This window comes from Haliotis asinina, chromosome 4, assembly GCF_037392515.1.
Source record: "Haliotis asinina isolate JCU_RB_2024 chromosome 4, JCU_Hal_asi_v2, whole genome shotgun sequence".
NCBI lineage: Eukaryota > Metazoa > Mollusca > Gastropoda > Lepetellida > Haliotidae > Haliotis > Haliotis asinina.
The window spans coordinates 68,132,868-68,157,371 of record NC_090283.1 but is presented as its reverse complement, the minus strand read 5'-3'; the positions used below and the strand labels follow the sequence as shown (position 1 = coordinate 68,157,371).

Genomic DNA, 24,504 nt, shown 5'->3' with positions numbered 1-24,504 from the left:
CGTGATGAGCGAATGCTTTAACCACTAGTGAAGCTACCCCACCGCCCCAAAAAGTTGTCTGAGAACCTAACCTATTCAAGACTCCACAAAAGAGCTACATACCTAAAGAGTTTTGCCCTCTGTTCAAAGCGAGTAACTTCCTCCTCCTCCCCAGTCTTCACATCCACCTTGTCAGGTAAAGACACAATAGGTTCAAAATAGATGTGGGAGTCCTCTCCTTCCTTATTGACATAGTAGTCCCCTTCTGGAGACTTGGGTGATGTCACAGTTGCCTTGGATTGAGGGGTCTTGGATGGGGTAAGGCTGAAGGTGAACTGAAATGGGGAGCTGCTTTCTTTCTTGTCCTTGTCTTGGTTCTTGACTGGAGTTGAGACCTTTCCAAGGTTGAACTGGAAGCCTCCATCCTTCTTGGCAGAATCAGCTGCAGAAGCAAAGTTGAATCCTGATGATTTGGGAGTAAAGGAAAACCCAGATGTAGCTGCTGAAGATGCAGCAGTTGTCTTTGGCTGAGGATCGTTTGACTGTAGCATCTCTGCAAGGAGGCCTCCAGTGGTAGAGTCTGCTGGCTCACTTTTAGTCGGCTTTGCTGGTGTGGATGGCTTGGGCGAGAAGCTGAATCCATCACTACCCACACCATCCAGCTTGAATCCACCTCCTCCAAGACTAAATCCTCCAGGTCCTATTGTGGATGCATTTGACTTTAGGATGTTTTTGGCAGCCTCTCTACCTGGATCAACTCCTGTTTCCTTTGGTGTGTCTTTAGAGGAAGGCTCAGCCTTTTGTGCTGGCTTTGAAGCAAATGAAAATCCACCACCTGATGACGCAGAACCAAAACTAAACCCTCCACCTTCTTGCTTCTTTCCAAGACTGAAACCTCCACCACTTGCTCCTCCAATCTGGAATCCTCCTTCACCAATCTTAAAGCCTCCACTGGAAATACCTGCTGCAGGTTTGGCTGTTTCAGCTTTCTTAACTTCCTCTTCAGCACCTGGTTTGATTGTATTGCATGCTGGACATCTCAGTTGCTCACCCTTGTTCACACAGTAGCACGCTTGACATTCCCAGCTTCCAGTTTTAGGCTTGAACATGTCTGCTAAAGACTTTTGTGCTTTAGGGTCCTCCTTTTTCTCAGCTACCTCACTACTTCCAATAGCTTCAGGTGCTGGTTTTACTGTTGAGTCTTCTAACATATTTTGGGATTTCTCAAAACATTCTTTGAACTGACAGGCCAGTTCTGGAGTCTTAAACTTGATGGCCAATTTTTCCATTTTCATTTCCTCCTCTGCAAAGTCCATTGCAGACCAACACCAAGCTCTGTCAGAGCTGGTCATTGGTGTCAGTTTCATGTCCTTTGTTATGTTATGATTAGCACAAATCTTTAAAACTTGCTCACGTCTCATCAAAATTCGGTAGCGTTTGGCAGCTTTATTGTACAGAATCTTTACCTCACCAATGCCCCTCTCCTTCCACTGATTGGTATCAGCATCAAACCTAAACAGCCTGGCCCTCTCCCCAAACAACTTCTCCTCATCCTCTTCCCCTGTCTTCATTTCCACCAAGTCTGGCAAATCAATAACTGGCTTAAAGTCAACATTGGGCTCATATTCCTCAACCTTATCTTCATCTTCTCCTTTGCTTGGGGAGTCATGGGCTGTCTTAAATCCAGAGAATCCTGTTGCTGAAGTATTGGCAGCAAGATTAGAAAAACTAGGCATGGGGCTTCCAATGTTTTGTCCAAGAGTGAAAACAGAGCTAGCAGCTGAAGCAGATGAGGTTCCAACTGTAACTGGTGCTTGATGAGTTGTGGGTTTGGTTGGTGTAAAAGTAAACCCAGCAAAAGGCTTGGGCTGACTTGCTGCAACAGTTCCACTTTCACCTGGACTGGTTACCTTGAGAGAGCTTTCCTTCAGTTTGACAGTTGGTGATGCTTTTGACTTGTCTTCCGGAGTCTTTATCACTGGGGTTGTACTGAATGTGAAGCCACCAAACGATGGCTTTGGTGTTTCTCCAGACTGGACAGTCTTCTCCTCTCCCTGTCTGGCAGACAGGGCTGCAAGGGCAGCTGATGCAGGCATTCCTGTCTGAGCCTGGCCAAACACTGCAGGTGACGATCCAGTAGGGGTCTGTGTCGTGGTAGGTTTAAAGGCCTGAGACCCAGATATGGTAAATGGTGATGAAGTTGCAGCTGTTGGTTTTGGAGGTGAAGCTTCAGACTTTTTGCCAGCTTCCTGGATTTTCTGAATAACTGACTTCAATTTCTGAGATAGGTCAGCATTATCAAAATTCAGATTAACAGTCTCTTCTCCCTTCCCATCAGGCTGGGGTCTCTTCCATGTGACTAGCTGTGGTGTGAAGGATGCTACCAGCTTCAATGTATTAATGTCATGGTTGAGAATTATCTGGTTCGTTGATAGAGTCTCCATCCTCACCCGACCACCCTTTTCAGCACCAAAGAAAAATACTTTGACATTACCTTCCTGCTTGGCTCCAATCTTCGATGTGTAGGTTGCTTTTCCTTGGAAAATGCAAACAACTTCAGCAGTAGATGCACTGGGGGAAATGGTGGATGTCACAGCCCTGTTAACAAGATTCTGAGCCTGTGTTTGTGGCATCTGACTGAAAGGTTGAGGTGGAGCAGGGACTGTCTGAGGACTAGTCCCCTTGGTAAGAGGTGTTGAAGCTGTCTTAACACCAGCCCCAAAGTTTCCTGAAGTGAAGATTGGCTTCTGAGCCATCTGTGATGCAAGGGTTGTAGCAGGCTGAGGCAGAGGTTGAGGTTGAGGCTGGGGCTGTGGTGCTGCTGGCTGGCCCAGATACTGAGGAATGGCTTGTGCAGCAGGACTTGGTGCTCCTGACTGAATCTGTGCAGGTATTCCTCCAATGTTGTGAGGAGAATCTTTGCCCATGATGGCAGCATATAAGGATGGTGTCTGGTTCATTGCAGATGCTGTAGTAAGACCATGGGGTGAGGAGAAGTATCCTGGGCCTGGCATTGATGTAGCAATGTTAGATTGACCATACTGTATTGACTGTCCTCTCAGAGATGAGGCAAAGAAGCCACTTTGTGGCATCTGAGGTCTGTTCTGGGGTGCATAAGTTACTGTGGAACTTCCCTCAATACCTGCCCTGTTTCCATACGGCCATTCAAGATGCGAGTCTGGCATATAGTACTGCCCATGAGGGTGGGCTAAACTTTCCTCAAAGAACTCTCCATCTATGAAGTAAGGATTTTCATCATCTTCATCCCCTTCAACAACATTGGACTCATCCTTGCCCATGAAGCCAGTGTGTCCCATGAGATTGGTCCTACTGCGTGAACGAGGGGATGGAGGTCTGTAGCCAGGTAAGCCTGCTGGACTAGGCATTTGGTATCCGAACTGAGGAGGAGCCATTCCTTGAGGAGGTGGGTAAGGAGGATGGTAGGGTGAGGCCATGTGAGGTCCTGGGGTAGACAGACTGGAGTAGTTGTACTTTTGGCTCAAGTTAAGCTGGGACTGAAAACAAGAAAATGTTTTCGGTTATGAAATGATGTTGCATAGGAGGTTCATGCACAAGTTTACACAGCATTTCAGGCAATTGGGTTCTTATACAACACTCATTTACACGAGTGAGTGGGTTTACACCACGCTCAGCAATATTCAGTCTATATGGCCTGTAAATAAAGGAGTCTGGACTAGACAATCCAGTGATCAACATCATAAGCATCATTCTCCATAATTGGGATACGATGACAAGGGTAAACCAAGCCAGCGAGCCTGAACCCATAAGTACCCTGTAACAACAAACATGGGTTAATGAAGATCAATTTTAAACCAGATCTTCACAGGTTCGGATGAACAAATATCCTTGAGTTGATAACTGCATTGGATGTTGAACCAAAACATATAAAATTCAACGAATATGCCACATCCAAATTACAGAAATTACAAACTGCACCTTAAGCTGTCCGATGACCTCCCTGTTCTCCCTCAGGGCTTCTACAAGCTGGCTGTTGATCTTGACCAGCTCCTCATTGCGGGCAAGCACCATCTTGACCAAGGACTCTTGTGAGTAGGCCAAGGATCGGATCTTGGCATCCATGTGCTCTGGACTTGGTCGGATGTGTCGGGCAGCCTGTAGGAAAAGTAAGGAATGTTGCAGGTTTACAACTCACCAACTGAATTGCCAGGTGAAATAAACTACACATACAAACTAGATAGTGCTAAGCTGAGCCCTAACACTTAGCTGCAAAAACAGAAATGCCTGAATTCAAATTAGTACACTGACAAGCATGAAAGGCCATTTCATTGATAGAATTGGCAAGATAAATACATGTTCCTTGGAAGTGACTAATCCTGTCTTGTTAGAAGATTATCACTTGTTATGTCTTGCTACTTACATCCGATGTGTTGAAGCTGACTTGAGCTCCTGGAGACTTAGTCCTGGATTTCTCCCTTGGCGTGCTGTGGTCCGGGGATGACACGTCTCCATCCAGCTGGATGGCTGTGGGAGTGTGATACTGACTTGGCTCCTCATCCTCATCCCACTCTATTGAACAACAGGGAGGGAAATGGTTGGATTGTATCTACACAGCTACTTCTCTAGGGATAGTATCAAATTCTAAATCTCATCTGTTGTGAGTAGATCAATTATCTTATCGCTTGAGGTGGGAAAGTCCTGAGTACAATTCCCTATGATTGTCTCCCACCTTGATATTGCTGAAATATTGCTGTAAAACCCACCCTGTCACATGAATATATTTATGACAGTATTTAACTAGTAGCCAGTAAAACAATAAACAGTATATAGACTGCCACAATACAAAACAGCCAGTTCATCCATTACAGCCATGTACCCTGCTAAAGAACGAATAAACTCTCATGACACTGCTTTCAACACAATGATAAATAACCATTATGACAATAAGTGATTTTGGACAGAATCGTCTATGAAAACAAGTTGTATTTTGGAAAATTAGCAAAGCAGGTGACAAAACAAAGTGGCAGTAGATTGTGAAAACAGAGCTTTCATTTTTCAAAACAACTGTCACGATTGCAGGTTTAGACAAACATATAAACAAGATAATCTACCCCCAGAAATATACATGAATACTACAGCAACCCATATAGGTGTATCTCACATCACCTCACAGAGGCTAGCCCATCTGATTGCTTGAAATTTCGTTCATGAGACAGAATTGTGCACTGTTGTCAAAAACGTCCATTTAAGGCAATTAAAGGTCGAAATGAGTAGTTTTAATGACAGGGTTTTTTTTCACAAGGATAAATGATTTCTGTATTTGTATCCATACCAAAGTATATGCGATCTTTAAGACCATTCCTACCCGATGGATGGGATACATTTCTGCTCCAATAGTTAATGTGACACTAAAATAACAATTCCTAACCTACAACAGGACAACTGTTTCGGACCGTCTCGGTCACCTACCTGCCACACACTGCAACTGTGACTCTACATCATCCAGAAGCTGTTGCACCGACTTGTTCAGTTCCTGGAAAATAATAACACCCTTAGCACAGTAAATTCAAACAAAGCAAATCAGCCTTATAGTAAATATCGGACATAATAAAGTATATAATAACGGTGTCCAACAAGTTCAAGTTGTACAACTGGTAGGACCTCTTAATACTCAAACTGTTTACTTGAGTTATGTCACAGTCAACTCAACAATTGTAATTGTGCAACATGTTCACACATCTCTCCATGAGAATGTCTTTTATTTACAATGAGCTATCAACATGGCAAGCACAACATGATAAATATACTAAATATATTTAGTAATTCATATTTAAATACCACACTAGATAGTTTCATTTTAAGATGCCTTTTTCAAAAATATCCAGTATCAATTTTCATATGAGATACAGTTGGTTTTGTTTTGAAACTGAAAGCCTAACACAGAAATCAAAATTACCTGAAAAATGCAGCTTCATGGGAACCGTTATTTCATGAAGCTTTCAACTGCTCTCGGCTCATTGTCACCTGTCACCCTTTACTGATTGATACAGTGGCATTGTACTAGCTTGCATGGCGGTATTAGTTGTATCTAACCACAGGCAAACTGTAGCGCAAATGGGGTTGCACAGCATAGCGAATAGGACAAGTCTACCTAAACGCGAGAGAAGCCAGCAACGGTTGGCAATGTACTTCCCTTGCTTCAGATCCAAAACTATTTTTCATGGCAAAATAAAATATCACCAACATCAAAGGTACACTCCCATTTCCTCATTTGGTTATGCTCTCAGATTTCCTGCCCCATGTTATATAATTACTCACGTGAAATATGTTTTATTCAACACTTTAAGCACCACTTGTGATATTCAGGTTGTTCTTTGCCACCATTACCCCTGCAAGCTTCCGGTTGAACGAAGTGACGAAACAAGAATAAGCAGAAATTAAGAAGAAATACCATATTGCTTAATTCTATCATGAACCTGTTGGAGTTTACTTGTCCTATCTGTTGTTGCTATAGTTAGAATTTTCATAACATTTATTCTACACAAAAACACTTCTGGCGTAATAGTCAAGTGAAGCAGGGGAGGTAACTGTAAGTATTACATATGGTATAATACCCTCCTGTTCCTTCACTCCATTGAACCGACAGCTGGAAGGGGGAATGAAGAACGGTCTGATCTACCACGAGTTGAGCTTAAAATGTTTAATAAAAAATATTTAGCGTGAGTAACTGTTCAACATGGGGTTGGAAATGTGAGAGCACAACCTACAGAAGAACTGGGTGCATACCTTGGATGATGGCGATATCTATTTTGACATGAAAAATATTTTTCGAACCGAAAGCAAGAAAAATATGTAGCCAATCTTTGCTCGCTTCGCTTGCATGTAAGAAAACTGGTCATTTTCTCTATGCTGCGCAACCCATTTGCGCTACAGTTTGCCTGTGATCTAACTAAGACATTCAGCTAAATGCCATGAAGATATTTCAAAAAGAAACATAACAGGTTAGGACGATATGTGAAATAAGACTAGGAATATGATAGGCTGATGTCCACCTGTGATACACTCACATGTTTCTTATCCCCTTGCAGAAGATCAAAAGTACGGAAGAGGGCATCCCGTGCTTTTGTTAAGAGAATCTGGTGCTGTTCTCGTCCAACAGGAGCATCCCGAGATCGCTCTTGCTCTGCTAGAACCTTGTACATCTACAAGAGAAGATTGTCAGCTTTGTTTCAAAGTAACCTAAACCTTATCACTCCAGCACAAAGACAACTGAACAGAAATTCAAACTTGGTTTGGATGCAATAGCCACAATGCACATTTGAAAAGAAGCATGAGCGATGTAAAAATACAATGAGGCAGCGATATTCATGACCAGGTGTGTGACACTTGAATGTCTGTTATCAAAATAGATCAGTAAATCTTTCCACATACATATACCTTTCATACACCTCCATACAGTCCTTTCACACACAGAAAAATAATGTGTTGTTTTGTCATAATGTCACTTGCCTTTGCTGAGTTGAATGAAGCATATGGTGTGTGCAGTTTGTCAAATATGTTGATAGCTTCCTCGTGCTTGTGCTTCTTCATGGCCGAATAGCCAACAGCATACTGGACCTCAGACATCAGCTCTTTGATGGTGGCTTCATCCAAGTCCTGGTCAGTGTCATCCTTGAACAGTCTGTGCTTCGGTACTGGCGGGTTTCGGTTCCTGGCAAGAAACAGCACACTGACACTCCATGTTATGACAGACAATAATGCTATTTAAGGTTTTAGACTGACTTTAATTGTCAACTCCTGATTATAGTTTTCAAAGTTGACAAGAAAATCAGTTATTAAATTTAATGCGAGTCTGCCAACCAAAAGGCTTCTAAATAATGATGAGGACAGGTACAAAATGAAAGACAGTAGTACTCACTGACTAGCAACATTTGATGGACATACAATGATCGCGTTAATGCAGAAACCTGCCCATTTCATAACAAATAATAATAAAAACAAACAAAAATTATTTGAGTGCATGTTTTTGATGCATAGATTCAGATGTGCTTAATTTTAAAAAAGTACCTTAAAACAGCAACATAGGAAAAACATGAAAATATGAAAGAAACCCAGACTGTAATGAAAATTTCATGCATAAACCTTTCGGCTATATTTTTTATAATTTCATTTCTCTGTGCACTCTCACAGAACCTACCGCAAACGCGGACATATTACCTGTTTTCAATGTTCCATTAAAAAACATTAAAATCATAAATTATGTAATTTTAGGAACCTTACATACGATTCATTTATAAAATCCATCACTTTTCATAATGCCTGAAAAGACTCGTAAATGGCCATGTATTATCAAAAACTATTTTTCACAAATGTTAAAGTGATATAGTTGATGTTCAGATCTTTTGAACGATATCTGCCATCAAGCGAATCGCCTCACGTTATTCATACGAATCTTCGAAAACGGAGGTATTTGACACTGTTTTATCACATTTCCTAGCCGAATGCCACTGATATCGGGAAATACACAACCATACACATTATTTCAGAGACCTTTTAATAATACCATTTAACAGAAAGAGGGAAGGCGATATATCATGACATGTTACTAATGGAAAATAAAAATTGCCTCAGTTTTTGCTTCCTTCATGGTTTATGTGGACATATAAATGTGTAAGCCTGCTTTTTCATTAAAACTTTACATTTTTTTGGTTGTAGTCCTATTACTTGATTATGCATCGTCACTGTAGCTGGATATTCTGGGGCGTCAATGGTGAGGAAGTTATCCAGTTAATGCAGCACAAACTGCACCTGATACTTGTTGAGTAAAATCCAGCAGATAGCTTGTGAGAGAGTGTCAAAGATAACTGGGCTAGATCTACAACCAATAGCCAACGTGGTGTCGAAAAAATATAAGTTGTTCCATTTAAATTCGAAGAAAGGCTGGGCGTCCAGTGCCAGGGGAATTTGTTTGAAGGCATCAGCAATGTCCACTTTACACATCCATGCCCCTTTTCGTAATTTTTTTGTCCTGGAAACAGCTTGGTCCAACGTCACATAGGTTAAAGAACAGGCATCTTTATCTATAAGCTCATTGATGCTTGGTATAGTTGTAGACCGATGTGGGGCAGATAAATCAAGAATCAGACGTTTCTTGTTAGTGTATTTTCCTGTAGAGGGCTGACCTGGTAGGTATGAAAAGGGGGTTGCTCGAAGGGTTCCAGGACATACCCTTGTTCAACTGCCTTCTGGACAAGTCTTGCTACAACATCGGGCTGTGTTCGTGCACTAAGGTTGTTTTTACACTCATGGGACGTAGTAGGCCACGGTTGTATTTGGGGATGAAAGCCCTCTGTCAATCCATTAATAAGATAGGACACGAATGCCTGGTCTGGATGTTCTGCCAATATGTCTGCTAACGCTGTAACATTGACAGGTGACGGAGTGGGGGTAATGGCAGGGGACGTCTGAACAACTTCTGGAATACTGGACAGTCATGCAGCTTTCTTATATTTGCACTGTCGAATTCCATGTCTAGTGTCTTTACACTGTAGGCATATATGAGCATAAACGCAGTTGGCACGCCTACATCGAATAGCACCCTCTCCCTTCCTTTGGCAGAAAAATACTGAACGGCTTTTGAGTTCTGCTCCGGAAACGAAGCCCATCCCTCCATTTTGTGACTATGTCCGAAACATTTCCATGGAAACGGAGAAAATAATAAATCACAAAAAAATTGTAAATAGCAAAAGGCACCATTTTGGGGTCTGCCACACATATCTACCAAGCTTTGCTGAAACATTCTGTACGGTTTTTGAGTTCTGCTCCGGAAACGAACCCCACCCCACCATTAGATAACACCAAAATGTTCCATGGAAAAAACAAAAAAAAGGAAAAATGCCCAAACTCTGTAAATAGCAAAAGGCACAACTATAGGTTGAGATTATTATATCTATCAAGTTTGGTCTAAAAATATTGAACGGTTTCTGAATTACGCTACGAAAACAAAATGATTACGGACAGACAGACGAGGCGTCGACTATATCCCCCTGAATCACATGCCAGGGGGATAACAAAGACTTTATCTATGACCTCAGAGTTTCTCGGAACTGGTGTCTGGTGTCATGGCTGCATATACCTCTGGTTGAATGGTGTTGAAAGAGTTCAACAGTGTATTTCGCCATTATTAAGCCAGTACTTCTGTAATATCAACCTAATCAGTGAATTGTAGTGCAATTTGGGAAGAAAGCAAAATGTAACGCTGGTCAAGAATGTTCATCACTTCTATGAACAAATAATCATTATCAGCGTGAATACTAAACTGTGGAGGACAAGAAATTGTCATTACTAAACCTCTTCAAATTCCTCACATGGAATACAAAAATCTTTTAAGAACCTGACGTCTCCTTGGTGAAATCCATTCATATTTCACTTCAACAAAACAGTACTTGTGGTTAATCAGATACAACCTGCTGTAAGTGAGTGAGCGAGTCAAGTTTTACGCACTCAGCTATATTCCAAATATATGGCACCGGTGTGCAAATAATCAAGTCTGGACCAGACAATACAGTGATCAACAACATGAGCATCAATCTGTGCAATCAGGAACTGAGAGCGAGCCTGACCACCCAATCCCAATGAGTCGCCTCTTACAACAAGCACAGTCGACCTTTTATGGCAAGCATGGGTTGCTGAAGGCCTGTTCTACCCTAGACCTTCACAGGTCCAACCTACTGTTTATGCAACCAAGGTATCATGTAAGCAGTCTGATTTTGGACAGATGGAACACATTTAAGACGTAAAATTCAACTAGAATTTGGCACATCCTTGCTCTTACTTTTCTAGTCGGTTCAACATTTCCAGCGCCTGCTCCCAGTAAAACTCTGCTCTGTTCTCAGTGTCACCTGCTTTCAATGTGAACTCTGACCCCAACTGCTTCATCTCTTTAGCCTTCACGTCTAATGACCTGGCTATGTGGATGATCAGGTTGATGGACATTCCGTGACCAGCTACTAGGCGGACAGCTTCTATTCCTCTCTGCAGGATGTGACGCATCTTGGAGAAGTTGTCCCTATGGACAAATCAAGCAGATGTCCAAACACTTTTCGATCCATACATAATACATCAGAATATACCTGGGACTATAACTGGGAAGAGAAAAGGGGAGAGGGTCCAAACCTGTTAGTATAGCATACACCGGTAATACACAATCTCAATCTCATGCATGGAACAAATACCTCGCAGATTATGAAATTGTGAATACTATCTCCTTTAATAAACAATTTTAGTGAAATTGTTGATATAATGTACCTCAAATTTGTGAACATTTGCCTCGTCAATTTGTTGCACTCGCCAATACAAGCGTCATGTACAAGTTACATGTAAAACTTCCAATCTGGTTTAGAGGAAACAGTAATAAAATAGTATGTGCAACAGGGACATTTGCAACGGTTTGCAAGAGCACAGTTGTGAGAATGAATGATATAGTGCTGTGTAGTAGGACTGCGAATAAGCTACATGCAACCTACTTGACTGTGTTTGTATGGAATTTATAAGCTGCCATCCACCAGTCTGCCTGCTCCTGAGAACAAAGTGGTTTTGTCAGACAAAGGGGAAGAAAGTCTGGCTGTGAGGGGTCAGTGTGTCCCATGTGTATCATCTCCTGGTGTCTCAATGCCGCACAGCGTACTGAAGCAATCAGGAACACATCCGTGTCCAGCTGGCACAGGGACTCGGCACCACCAATAGACATGTTTTTCACACTGTACACACACTTCTCGAAGATGTCAAAGCCATAGTAAGGCTGAGCCTTGTCTTTACAGGAGTAACGTTGGAGAGCTAGCCAAATGAAGCTGGTCAAACTGTGCGGGTGGAGTCTGTAGCAGCCTGAGTCAAAGGATCGCATCTGGGGCCGGGTGGGAAACAAGAGCACACTTTCAGTGTAGATCTGATTCTTCATTAGGTAGGAACTATCTTTCTTTGCTCTCATGTCTGGCTGGGTAAAGAGGGTGTCGTAGAGCTTTTCTCGACCCTGCTGTGTGCAGTATTGCTGTCTCAGTTTCTGAGTCCATGTTGCTGTGTCTCCTTTACCCAGCGCTTGTAGAGTGTGGCCTGTGGAAGAAGTTGAAATATCAGGGATCTGTATCTCCTGTGGTCAATTCAGTGAACACAATACAAAATATCCTCCATTATTAATGTATCACATTATAAACCTTTTCAAATATTAATGTCTTCGATTGTCTTGATTGGGTATCAACTGGGGCTCATCTAGTTTGCGCGATGTTACGATTACGTATTGTTGTAGGTTCTACGACTACAATCTATTACTGATCGATTGATACTGTGAGCAATAACCAGTACAAGTGATTACTGAGTGATTCCCTTACCTCCCTGGCTGCGCCGGAAGTTGCTGATCATATGCAGATGATCATACATGCTTAACTTGTCCCTGCTCGCGGACACAAACCACTCTGATCGTGAGTCTATGGTGACGATGGAGTTGTTATGAAGATAGCACACTGAAGCCTGGGGGATTACATCCTTCCATGACAGTACACCCTGAAATACAAACACTTGATGCAGAGGAGCAACTTATAATATTCTTTTCCACAGACCAATAATTGTCAAGAATACTGGTGGCAATACTTGACAACATTTCACTGATAATCAGCATTATTGTTTCATTAGATTTCTGATCAGGTGATGATTCAAATGATCATATCGTTCAGTTAATAACAAGTTCGCACCCCAGCCTCAATTCCAACATCAGCTGAAGAACAAATTTCACGGTGACATTATACTGATGTATGCAAGTTTAAACCAGTTTTAGCTAACAAGCACAATAATTGAACAAAGTTGCAGGACCATTCAAGGATACATTGTGACATTATCTGCAAAAGGACTTGATACTGCTAAATATTTGTATTTTAATCCTAGACTGACAGTATGTTTTTTAAGTATGTTCATGTCTCCACATATACATCTTTTGAAATTTGGTGGCCTTGTACTATTACTACGAAATCACAAACTGCTCTGACAGGACTAAAATAAAAAATATCAAATTTCTTTGATGAACAATGATGATATTGCTGCTATGAAAACTGGAGCAAATGCAATGAGAAGTTACCTTCTGGGCTCTCTTCAGCAGCAGTGTGCCACAGAAGAAGAAGAACTGGCCAGTCATCTCAGTTAGGAAAGACAACCAGTCATCCTGTTGCTTAGGAATCTGTACAGCTTCCTGAAGCACTTGGTCAAACCTGGACACAAGGAACAAACACTGATTAATGATCAATCATAAAGTTTGTATTTAACTTCCAGTCTTGGCATTGGCTGTTACTGGTGTTACAGGAGTGATAGAAATATATCCAAAATGTTTTTGCTATAACAAAATTGATATTTCATACCCATCCTGAGTCATGTTTATTGGTTATGTCCCTACTCCTTTCAACTATTAAGTGGTAAACGGAATCCTTTCAAGTTTCCTAAAGTGATCACATAACCATTCACCATGAGTTGCCTCAATGGACCTTCACAACCCAGCTCTCATCACTCTCTAGTCTAATGATACCACCTAAGAAATATGTGAATTCTCCATCTTCTACAAGACTTAAAAGAAAATTACTCCTGTTCCAGAAAAACACAAAAAGAATGTGTTTCAGCCACAATGGACCTTCACAACCCAGCTCTCATCACTCTCTAGTCTAATGATACCACCTAAGAAATATGTGAATTCTCCATCTTCTACAAGACTTAAAAGAAAATTACTCCTGTTCCAGAAAAACACAAAAAGAATGTAACTTACTGGTGTAGTATCTCAGCACATGCAACAGGTTCCCTGTAAAAAAGACGCAAGTACACAACATTCCTGACAGTATGCAGGAATTGAGTGTAAAACCCTAGGTCTCCACGGCAGCCATTCTTCCCTCTATACGCCTGAAAGTGGAAATGAAATCTGATTATTACACATAAATGACAACACCAAATATTTCCAAAACAGTTGATAGATTACAAAAATACCACACAATGACATTTCTGCTAAGTCATTACACCTCCTTGAATAATATCAACTACAGTGGAAGCTGTCTAAACAGGCACTCACTGGGACTGTGGAAATAATCCAGTTTAGGCAATGTGCCTGCTTGTAGAGCTGATGATAAATGTACAAGCCAGGGATGGGACTGAGATCATATGCTGGTGGACTGATGCCTGTTTTGACAGCTTCCACTGTAATGGTTAATTAATTTCACATATGTGCCATGCTATCCAAAGCAATTTGATAAAAAGAGGAAAGCCTGATGCGAAACACAGTTAGGGTGAACCAAGATTTGAACCACAAGCCTTGGTTCCGGTGGTGTCCAAGGACACTATTCTGCACAATCATAAGCACTGCCTTAGACAACTGACACCTCCAAGAAAAGGTAACAGTGAACAGGCTTTGCATATTTTAATACATTCGTAAAAGACACTGATCACCTAAAAGATCTAAAACAAAAATAGCATCCAAACTGACATATTTTCAGAACAACTGCCTTTTCCCCATGTGTGTGTAATTACAAGCTACTTACACAGTAGACATCCAGTAGAGTTTCATACCACTCCAGACTGTCTGTGAAAGCCATGGTGCGGTCAGTCTGGACAGCCACATTGTAAGCATGGTCAAGCTTCCCCGACTTCAGGTACAAATGTAGCAGCTTCACTCGCAGACTTACATCATCTGGACGCTGTGTCTGCAACAACAAACAGGGCTTTTTGAAACAAGATAATTCAAAGATCTACAGTTACAAACTGGAAGTAAATATCAACATTTAACTTTATGTAAATTTAATCCTTTTAAGTTTCTCAGTTTATCCAAATATATTTTCCAACAAACACTCCAAAATAGCACATAAAATACTTTTAAAGGTCACATGCAACCCAAAAATCAAACATAATTAAAACACATTTATCACTTATTCATGACATATAATATACATTGCTGCTTTTAAAAAAAACAAATAAACAAATTATAAGCATACAATCGACATTCCAAAGTGCAATATTTTCTACTTGGGCTACCGAAACGAAGCCCTCGGGAGACTGAACCCAGTCATAGCGGGGTGGATATGCACTCAAGTGTAACGACGGCTTCCAATTGGCTGTTTCATTTGCTGATATGCTGAGGGTTCATTGTGTGTACAGAAAGATGATCTTTTTGATGGGCATTTTAGAGTGAGTGAGTGAGTGAGTTGAGTTTTACGCCGCACTCAGCAATATTCCAGCTATATGGCGGCGGTCTGTAAATAATCGAGTCTGGACCAGACAATCCAGTGATCAACAACATGAGCATCGATCTGCGCAATTGGGAACCGATGACATGTGTCAACCAAGTCAGCGAGCCTGACCACCCGATCCCGTTAGTCGCCTCTTACGACAAGCTGAGTCGCCTTCTAGGGCATTTTAGAAGTATAGCCAGTCACAAGAAAGTAAGATTCTTTATGGAGAACAACTTCTTACTTGATGCGTTGTTTCAGTATGGATTCATATACTGTTGTCAAACAAATTCATATGCACGAAAAGAAGTCGTTATCCATGAAGAATGTATATAGAGATGTTTGGTTTGGAAAATACATGTTCTCTGAATTTGCGCTCGATCCAATCAAAAATCATCTCAGTAGAGATGGTAAACTACTGCGTGGCTGGAATCTGTCATTCGTCCAAGTACAAAGCAGGACTTAAAACTGAGAAGAGTTTGCACCAGTTTCCGTCAGATCCACTCATCCGAAAAAGATGAATGTAGTTTGTTTGCAACCCACAGACATAAAAACATGTCATGTGTATCACACCTGCCTAATTACATAATGTGGCAGACACGGGACTCAGGTGCACGAGTCATAAATCAACTAATTTTCTTTATGTCGTATAGTCTGATAGGTGTTAAGTTCAAATTGCACGTGGTCCATGATTGAAGCTGTGTATTGCATGTTGTCTTGAGCAGACAGGTGAGAATAAACCAGACACTGAGCTTTCTCTGTGACAGAGACTGCTTACCATAATCAACGTAATTGTTATACGTAACAAACAGATTATTTAGTTGTTTGTGTACACAACCAAGATTAGACTACTGCTCACGACCTCAGACGCTGGGCATGCATACTGTTTCAAGTTCCGCAAACCTATTCACTGCGCATGCCTTATGGACTCAGCGCAGCTGTTGAAACCAGTTTTTCCCCCAGCGCTGGGGGGAATTTAGTGAAATGTTTGAACTCTGATTTCGCGGGCTTTTTTTTCATCGTGTTTTTTTTTCAACTTTATAAGTTGAATTGGCATTTTTTATGATTGTTTCGGTAAGTGCACACCGAAAGGTACCAGAATCTGCAAAGTTGTGTTTTACATTGCATGTGACCTTTAAGAACATCCTTAATTTATTATCATTATTCACTTGAGTTGCCTTGTTGCCACCTCAATAACGACCTCAACAAACTGGTCACAACAAAATCTCATGACACAAGTCACTCGATTCAGACAGTAGTAGTTAAAATATAATACCAGTACTGTCAGACACAATATAAGTCAACTTAGCTTCATTCCTTGTGTCAGTTCAGTTAGTATTCTCATGTGCAGCCTACTACTGACACATCTAATTCACATACAGACGATGGGCATGATTTGATACCCCATATAATTCATGGGTAACACCATCATTTACATGACTGTATAGAAGCTCTTACCAATTCTGTTGTGATGAGCTTTTCTAGTTCTTGGAAGTCTTCATCACCGCTGTTCTGGGCTATCATCTCCTGCAGAAGAGTGAGTTTAGTTTTACGCCACACTCAGCAATATTCCAGCTATATGACAGTCTGTAAATAATTGAGTCTGGACCTGACAATCCAGTGATTAACATCACATTCATCAATCAGCACGATTGGGGGCCAATGACATATGTAAACCAAGTCAGCAAGTCTGAGCACAATAGCCAAGTAAAAACGAGACCATTCCATCAGGGTACAACGACTCACTCAACTCAACAATGACACAATCCACCACCGAACATTTAGTTTCTCACAACCAGATATTTGCTTGGGAGGTCATCCTAGTGAGACATAACAAATATCATTATTATTGGATACGTATCAAGCACACATATCCACTTAACTAGTGCTTGATCAAAGTGCTGGTATTTTTTCCTCCAATCATTGGATGTCAATCTCAACTGCACATTACATTATCAATCTCAACTCATAGCATAAAACTCTTGCTGCCTCTAGGCACACCAATTTACTGTGGCTTTCTCATCCTAACAAGATACCCATTCACAGCTGAATGGACTGGGACACATTGTCAAAGTACTTTGTCCCTGTTCGCTGCATGTTGCTGTACATGCAACTTAGTGTTTGCACGTATTCATGTGGCCACCACCTCGTTATATACCAACAGATTCGTTTGTTCTTTTAAGTGCACAGTGACAACACAGAAAGAGTCTGCACACGGCTGACGCCAAGGCTTTTACACCCAGTCACAGGTGGGCTCGATCCGACACCTAAATCTCACTGGATCAGTGGCCTTGTGCTTTAGCCAGCTCACCCAGCAAACCTCATAACCAATAGGTTTGGTCGAGTTAGAAACTTTAGCAACAAGAAACTTTAGCAACAACTTGCCTTGTTGCTTTATATTATTTGAATAAGATTATAGCCATATCAAAGGATCATCATTAACTAAGCTTACTAGATTAAGCAAAACCTAGTACCAAACTCATGTGACAACTAAATACCAGACTCAGCTTTACAGTGGTAGCAAAAATCGCTGAGAGTGGCTATTTGTCCCAACTCACCCTCAGTCTGAAGATGACATCATTTCCGGGGCAAGTTTGTTCTGCCTTCTCCAGCCAGAACTACAACAGACACAAAAATATCACACGTCAACTCACTCACCAAGCAGACCTCATTTTTTTCCAATAAACAAATTTCAGTACTTGTTTTACGGACCCGCTGGTCATATTTTTGCAAGAATAAAACAAGAAACAAATTATTTTTTCCCCTGAAAAACAAAATCATAACATTTTCACCAGCCAAAAATGTAACCTTACAGTTAAAATATATTTTAATTGTTTTTGTCCCATATATGCTCATAAATTGCAGAAGTAAAATATGATTAATATTTAGGAAGAATATAACCTTTTTTTTTCACAATCCATTTCAGTTCACAGATGCACACGGCATATAATGCAGTATATATCACCTCCTTGAGGTATATAGAAATACAGGTATATAGATACATAGAATATTGTGACAGTTTCTGGAGTGGGTATATGATTAAAGAAACAAGGTTAGCTAAAGTGAATACATTGGGAGGAGATTGGAAATATCAATTGATATCATAGCGCTTCGATGCTCAGCATAGAACATGTGGTAAATGTTTCCCCTTCTTTATAAAGGGACCTAAAGTATTGTTTTTCCTGGCTATATACTTTTTGTTTGTACATATATCTTTTAGTTGTCTTTGAAATTTCTCAAAAGAGCGCGCATGTTGTTTAACATTTGAAACATGAATGAATCTTTTGGCCAGAAGTATACTATGATTTAGTATTTTATTGTTTTAGTATACTGTAATATGTAAGCGCAAAGGTAACTGGTCAATGACAGGAAATACTTGAAACATTCAGGGACGAGCATGGTTATGATTGAAAATGAGCCAGAGATCTTGGGGCTGTTGGTTTTGACATTTCACAAGAATGACCCCAGCATGAATAATGGAATTCCAAGGAAAATTCTCATCCCTGAACACTCTTTGAAAGCGCTTCACATCCATTGCATTGAGAGTGTTATTTCCTGAAAGCTGCCTATAGAAAAGAGTTATACAATCTTGTTCATGTACTCATCAAAATATACAATAACTCACTCGAGCTCGGTCTGGATCGATGGCTACCTGCGTACACAGCTCACAAACTGAAACATAAACAAAAGACAAGTTATAAAGCCCTGAACCAAATAATTGCATTACTGCTGATTCAGCTTAAATGAAATGTCAACTTAGTTACAAAATTTAGGCTGAAATACTGATGTACTGATTATTGGTTTTAGGCGCAAACACCTCCAACCTCTTAATAAGGGCGAGTTTGTCAGGTGAAATTTCTATTTAATATTTATATATGCAAGAGAACTTAAAAAAGTACATTCATCCAATGACATGTTGTCTCTTTGTATTTTGCACATCCAAATGACCACTGAATATAGCTGTAGCAAATTAGGAGCCATGTGACTATGGGGGTAATTCAAAACTTGAGGTTTAAATAAACACATCCTGTGTTTTATTTATTAAAAACATTAATAAACTGATACACTTTCAATTCAAAACAATTTCACACACAACTTGTTCTAGTTCAGTGAATACTTTTGAATTGCAGAATCGGAAACCCATTCCAATTTATTTAGCACACATTCATCCAGTTTGCCCTAGGTCTACAAATCCATGAGTCATCATGACTCCTGGGTGTCATGAGAGGGAGTCATGGACATCTTTTTGGGTGTCAACTTCAGTTTGGAACTTTAATCAATTGTCTGAGTCATGGCAAACACTTATTTGCCTTTCCTGGAATATAGCAAAATAGACGACTGATTTCTTTGATTTGGTTCGAGAGGTGTGCTCAGTAAGAATACCATGAGTGCTGAGTGTACGTTATATGATCTGGGTTATCACTGTGCAAACGCATGTGCGCTTACAGACACTGGTCCAGCAGTGGCACCTGTGAACAAGTCTTACAAATGACAGGTTGGATTTGGACTTAATAGAGGGACGGTTGAATTTCTTGGATGGAAGAAACATTACCATGCATAACCCACATACCTTGTTGCGGAACTGTCTAACGCTGTCTCATGATATTTGCTCCCAGTCTAAAACCCTTTAGAATCCTTAAGGCTGTGTACAACCTTTCCAATTTTTGGTGCTGATGCATTTTTAGAACCAAACAACCTTTTACAGGGTTTGAAGGGGTAAGGATTCTCTTGACTTTTGCAAATAAGTGGGGGTCAGGGTGATAATGTAGTGACACATAACCCTTGGATGGCTCATTATCATCCACAATAAAATAGAACTTAGAAGCAACTTGTAAGACCCTATTTCTGTCAGTCACACAGTACTACAGTACTGGATCAATTCAACTATGAAGAAGTAATCAAAATGTTTCTCACTGAGAAGGTAAATATCTTGAGATTGAAAACCAAAGCAAAATTGAGTCTAATACATTAACCACTGGGCCAGCTGACTAGTCAGCATAACAATGAACTGACTAGCCTGACTAGCCTGTTAGAGTTCCCACAAAAGCTAAGATCTAAAACATAATAAATCTGATAAAAGTAGAAATTAAAGCTTTATGTAACTCACTTTTGATGATCAAATCTTTCTGAGTGCCATCAAGCTCCAGTGCCCTGAAAATATACAGTCGTGAAATGCACTGATGCTGACAACATCAATTTAGAAATGTTAATGCTGACGTCATTTGCTAAGTGGCACATACAAGTGTAATGAAAACGTATTACAAGAAATCCTATTGGTAAAATGCCAAGAACTGGCTACTCATAAATATCATCTAACATTGAAAAACAGAATGTGAATAACTAAGAAGACAACTATGAAACATAACAGAGTGGATGCTACAGAACTCTACCTCTTGTAACATTCCAACGCCTTTTCCTTTTCATTTGTCTTTAGGAAGATATGTCCCATGAGCTTGTGTGCCTGAGGCACCGTCTCCCTCACACTCAGGAACGATGACAGGTACCTGGAGGACAGAAGCGGAACACCTGAGGTAATATACTATAGGTAGCACATGTATTCATCACTTATCAGGATTTCAGATCCATTCATTTTCAGACATGACTGACCATTTGTGTATCATATTTAGTAGCCAGATGTTTAGCATATAATTATGAAACATAACTGTAAATGTAAATTATCCAGTAGCCCATAGCCAAGTAAGATACCTTTATCTGACTGCCAGAAATGAAAAATGACATGTCCCGGGCATCGGTTGATGGGATTTTTTAACCCCACCATATTCATCCACAATGATAATAAGCAGTGACAACTTGCTTATACCATAGACCTTTCATTTCATATTTACCTTTTAGCAACCTCATATTCAGACACATCAAAATACAGCCTTGCTATCTGGTAGCCTCTGGAGTTTTTCTGTCAACAAAGAAGCATAGATCACACCATTATCATCATTATCAATCTATTTCTTATCAGCAACTTTCATAATGTTTTGGTCAGAATACCACTGTCAATGTATTAAATCTTATTTTTCAGTTTATTTCACATCATAATGAGCAACTGTGCCACGATTGCCAGGTTTTATCTATGGGACTATAAAGTCAAGTTTGAAGAGTACTTCCAGTCACATTATGAACCGCTGACTGACAAACTGGGAAATATATTGAAGGGCAGGCTCTAAAGATAGGAGTTTAGAGTTACACCGCTTCAGGGGTTCAAAATGTTTCTAAAAGCCGCTTGCCACAGGGCAAGTGACTTAAGAAAGTCACTTGTCCTGACTACTTTTCCACTTGCCCTAATTTTATGATACAATGTTTGATGTTAATGTTTACTGGACCATTTATTTTTTATGGGATGTTTTGAATTTAATGTGATTAGTCAAAGAACAATGACATTTTCTTCAAACCAAATATTTTGGTTATAATATTTCATTTCACCAGATATGATTGAAAGCTGGGCAGTCACGTTCATAAACTTTCGAATTTCGGTAATTTAAAGAAAAATTCACCAATCCGAACGCTTCTACAAACTGAAAGTACGTACTGATTCCTCAGCATGTTCCACGACTCCCACAGAACCACAACACTTTAGTCTTTTTTAAGCACTAGTTGTTCTTAATGGTGTTGTTGTGGTTCGTACTACCGCGCTACACCTTAATAGTAGTAATATATGTTACATATTAAGTAAATAATTAAATTTCGCAAATGGCAGTAAGCCCGATTGAATCTAGAGACTTCATTACAGGAGCATAGGCCCGAGCATAGATATGTAAAACGTAATGACATAACTTGTTCTCTCTCACCTCCCTTTCATTCTTGATTCGTCCCAGCACATTTGCAGCATGCCTATCGACGTCTTGTTTCGTTCGAAACATGGTCTCACGCTTCTAACTTTCAACTATTTTCTTCAGAACATGTGAGTATGCGGCGCATTTAATTTTCCGCCATTTTTCTTCATCACAAACGGTTTTCCACGAATGAGGCCCTCCACCACCGTGTATGGCTTCACACTGTTGTTTATAGACCGTCTGAAAGAGCGAAATATCAACGATGACTAATTAGACATGAAAGACATTATCCTTGCATGTGCTTAGATGAACATATATTACTAGCGCTGTGAATATTGACATTCGACTAGTACCGTACCTGTCTTTGAATCGGACAGCGTTCCTCTCGCGCGTTGCGCACCGGTTTCTACCCTCGCACCGGACGTATTTACGACAATATATTACGAGGCAGTGTGATATTTGAAATTGCCGTTTTCGGTTTTCATAAGACACACTGATAGCGTCTTACACACTGTTCAGATATCATGTTTTAGCATTTAGTATTAACGTTGGAGCTTGATGTCGCAAAAAAGATTGTGAACCACCTTACGGTAGTATGTACTCGCGCAACCTCGGGAATTTCCGGTCGGTATCAGGACCGAAGCACGACCACGAGAACTTTGCAGCGGACAGTCCAACGTCAAATGTGATGCCATTCTGCATGAGAGGATTCATGTTCCCAATTGTACACGTAACAGTTAGAGTAGCAATACAATCTTGATCATCGAAACAGTAAACGTTTGCGAAATATATACATTGTATACCAACTTACTTCTTTTTGTAAGACCCGTGAAGGTCCGGGGTAGAAGAGGCCTTCAGCCATCAGGGATCGGGTGGTCAGACTCGCTGACTTGGTTGACACGTCATCGGTTCCCAAATGCGGAGATCGATGCTCATGCTGTTGATCACAGGGTTATCTGGTCCAGACTCGATTATTTACGAACCGCCGTCATATATCTGAAATATTGCTGTGTGCAGCGTAAAACTAAACTCACTCACTCTTCTTGCAAGTGATCAAGTAAAAACTGCTCAACCATTTGCGGCGTTAACCAGCCAATTTAACCTACGTTAATTGGCGTTAGAAAGGGAAGCAGGTGTACGATGACCACAGCCGACCAGGATTGGTTGTAATTGTTTGGTTTGGTTTTTAACGCCGCACCCGGCAACATTCCAGGTTTGTAATTAATCTAGTTTGGACCAGACAATCCTGTGATCAACCACATGAGCATCGATCTATGATGACCTATGTCGACCAAGTCCGCGTAGCATTGGGTGTGGTACTGACGAACACGGAGTATGATAACGTCACCTGTAACACACCGTCACAAAATTTCGGAAATCTCTCACAGACGCAGCTTTGAAACGTAGTGTCAAGCACTTTACATCAAATTTGAAAGGGGTGGTGAGGTAGCCCAGTGGTTAAGGCCCGCAGACCCGGGTTCGATTCCCCACATGGATACAGTGTTTAAAACCCATTTCTGGGGTTCCGGAAGTGATGTCGGAATATTGCTAAAACGGAGTAAAACTCACTTGCTCACTCATATTTTGGAAAATCTCACCCTGATTGCTTGTTCGCCTGCTAAACATAATTTTGTGATGTATGTAAGAGAACTCATGGAAAGTTGGGCATTTGCTTAAAAAACGCTATATGGAACAGTTGAAATGTGCTAGAAAACTAAATGCCAGCGTATGTAGACCAAAATTATGTTGCATATCACATCAATTCAAGCCAGCCGAACTTAAAGCTTTTCCGTCCCTAAATAATCACGATGAAAACAATATTAAATAATTCTGAAGGCAGTTGAAAGGTGCAACAGAGATAGAATGTCAATCATGGTTTGTTAGCCCTTTACTGATTGATCTATCTATAAATAACGACCAGTCAAAGATCGGCTTTCTGTAGACAAATTGAAAATGGTGAGCAAGTGTCGTAAGCTTCCACACACTCAAAGTGAAATATCTAGTTTTTGATGCCTTACAAACTGAAAAAAATAACAGCTTCATTAGAGAACTGCTAGTTGACTTAATAAGCAAGTTCTGTGATTCACAATCAGAATCAACTATCGGTGATATTTTGAATGAACTTGAACCATTACATCTAGCTATTTGCGGCGTGGAAGTGAAACATCACGACGGGAACAAGGTTTTAAAGAAAGTATCTGATAGAGAGAAGACACGGTTGTAACATCTTGTCTTACACCAAAACGGATGCAGATGCTAAGGCGCATAATATTTCTAACAGAACAAACAGAACATCGGGGTAATGAGCGGGTGTTTGAGTGAGCTCATACTCACAGCGCCAGTATTTCAGCCATATCATGATTATAAATTCATGATAAAGGCGCAAATTCTAAAATCCCGTCTTCGAAGGACAGTAAAACAAACAAGCATATCACAGTAATAAGAAATGAAACTACAGCATATATCTCTAAAATAGGATTTCAAATTAGGACAATAGAGTATTAAAAATGCTGAGG

General features: G+C 40.5%; 1 protein-coding gene across 2 annotated transcripts in view; it reads right to left on the bottom strand.

Annotated features, from left to right (window-relative positions):
• LOC137281814 (RANBP2-like and GRIP domain-containing protein 8) overlaps positions 1-22,407 on the bottom strand; it is a 42,170-nt gene extending 19,763 nt beyond the window's left edge. The window contains exons 1-20 of one of the 2 annotated variants that reach the window (XM_067813435.1): positions 22,347-22,407; positions 22,004-22,228; positions 21,050-21,117; positions 20,594-20,707; positions 20,311-20,354; positions 18,829-18,875; positions 17,762-17,821; positions 16,662-16,730; positions 14,520-14,681; positions 13,757-13,887; positions 13,082-13,211; positions 12,342-12,513; positions 11,484-12,066; positions 10,793-11,026; positions 7,468-7,669; positions 7,026-7,160; positions 5,428-5,491; positions 4,379-4,527; positions 3,937-4,113; positions 103-3,494 (exon numbers count right to left, since the gene is read on the bottom strand). In XM_067813435.1, the coding sequence (XP_067669536.1) occupies positions 103-3,494; positions 3,937-4,113; positions 4,379-4,527; positions 5,428-5,491; positions 7,026-7,160; positions 7,468-7,669; positions 10,793-11,026; positions 11,484-12,066; positions 12,342-12,513; positions 13,082-13,211; positions 13,757-13,887; positions 14,520-14,681; positions 16,662-16,730; positions 17,762-17,821; positions 18,829-18,875; positions 20,311-20,354; positions 20,594-20,707; positions 21,050-21,117; positions 22,004-22,075 (6,005 nt within the window). In that variant the 5' untranslated portion in view covers positions 22,076-22,228; positions 22,347-22,407. The remainder of the gene's footprint in view (positions 1-102; positions 3,495-3,936; positions 4,114-4,378; positions 4,528-5,427; positions 5,492-7,025; positions 7,161-7,467; positions 7,670-10,792; positions 11,027-11,483; positions 12,067-12,341; positions 12,514-13,081; positions 13,212-13,756; positions 13,888-14,519; positions 14,682-16,661; positions 16,731-17,761; positions 17,822-18,828; positions 18,876-20,310; positions 20,355-20,593; positions 20,708-21,049; positions 21,118-22,003; positions 22,229-22,346) is intronic. The other variant, XM_067813434.1, reaches the window with a different exon arrangement.
• Between the last annotated feature and the right edge of the window lie 2,097 nt (positions 22,408-24,504).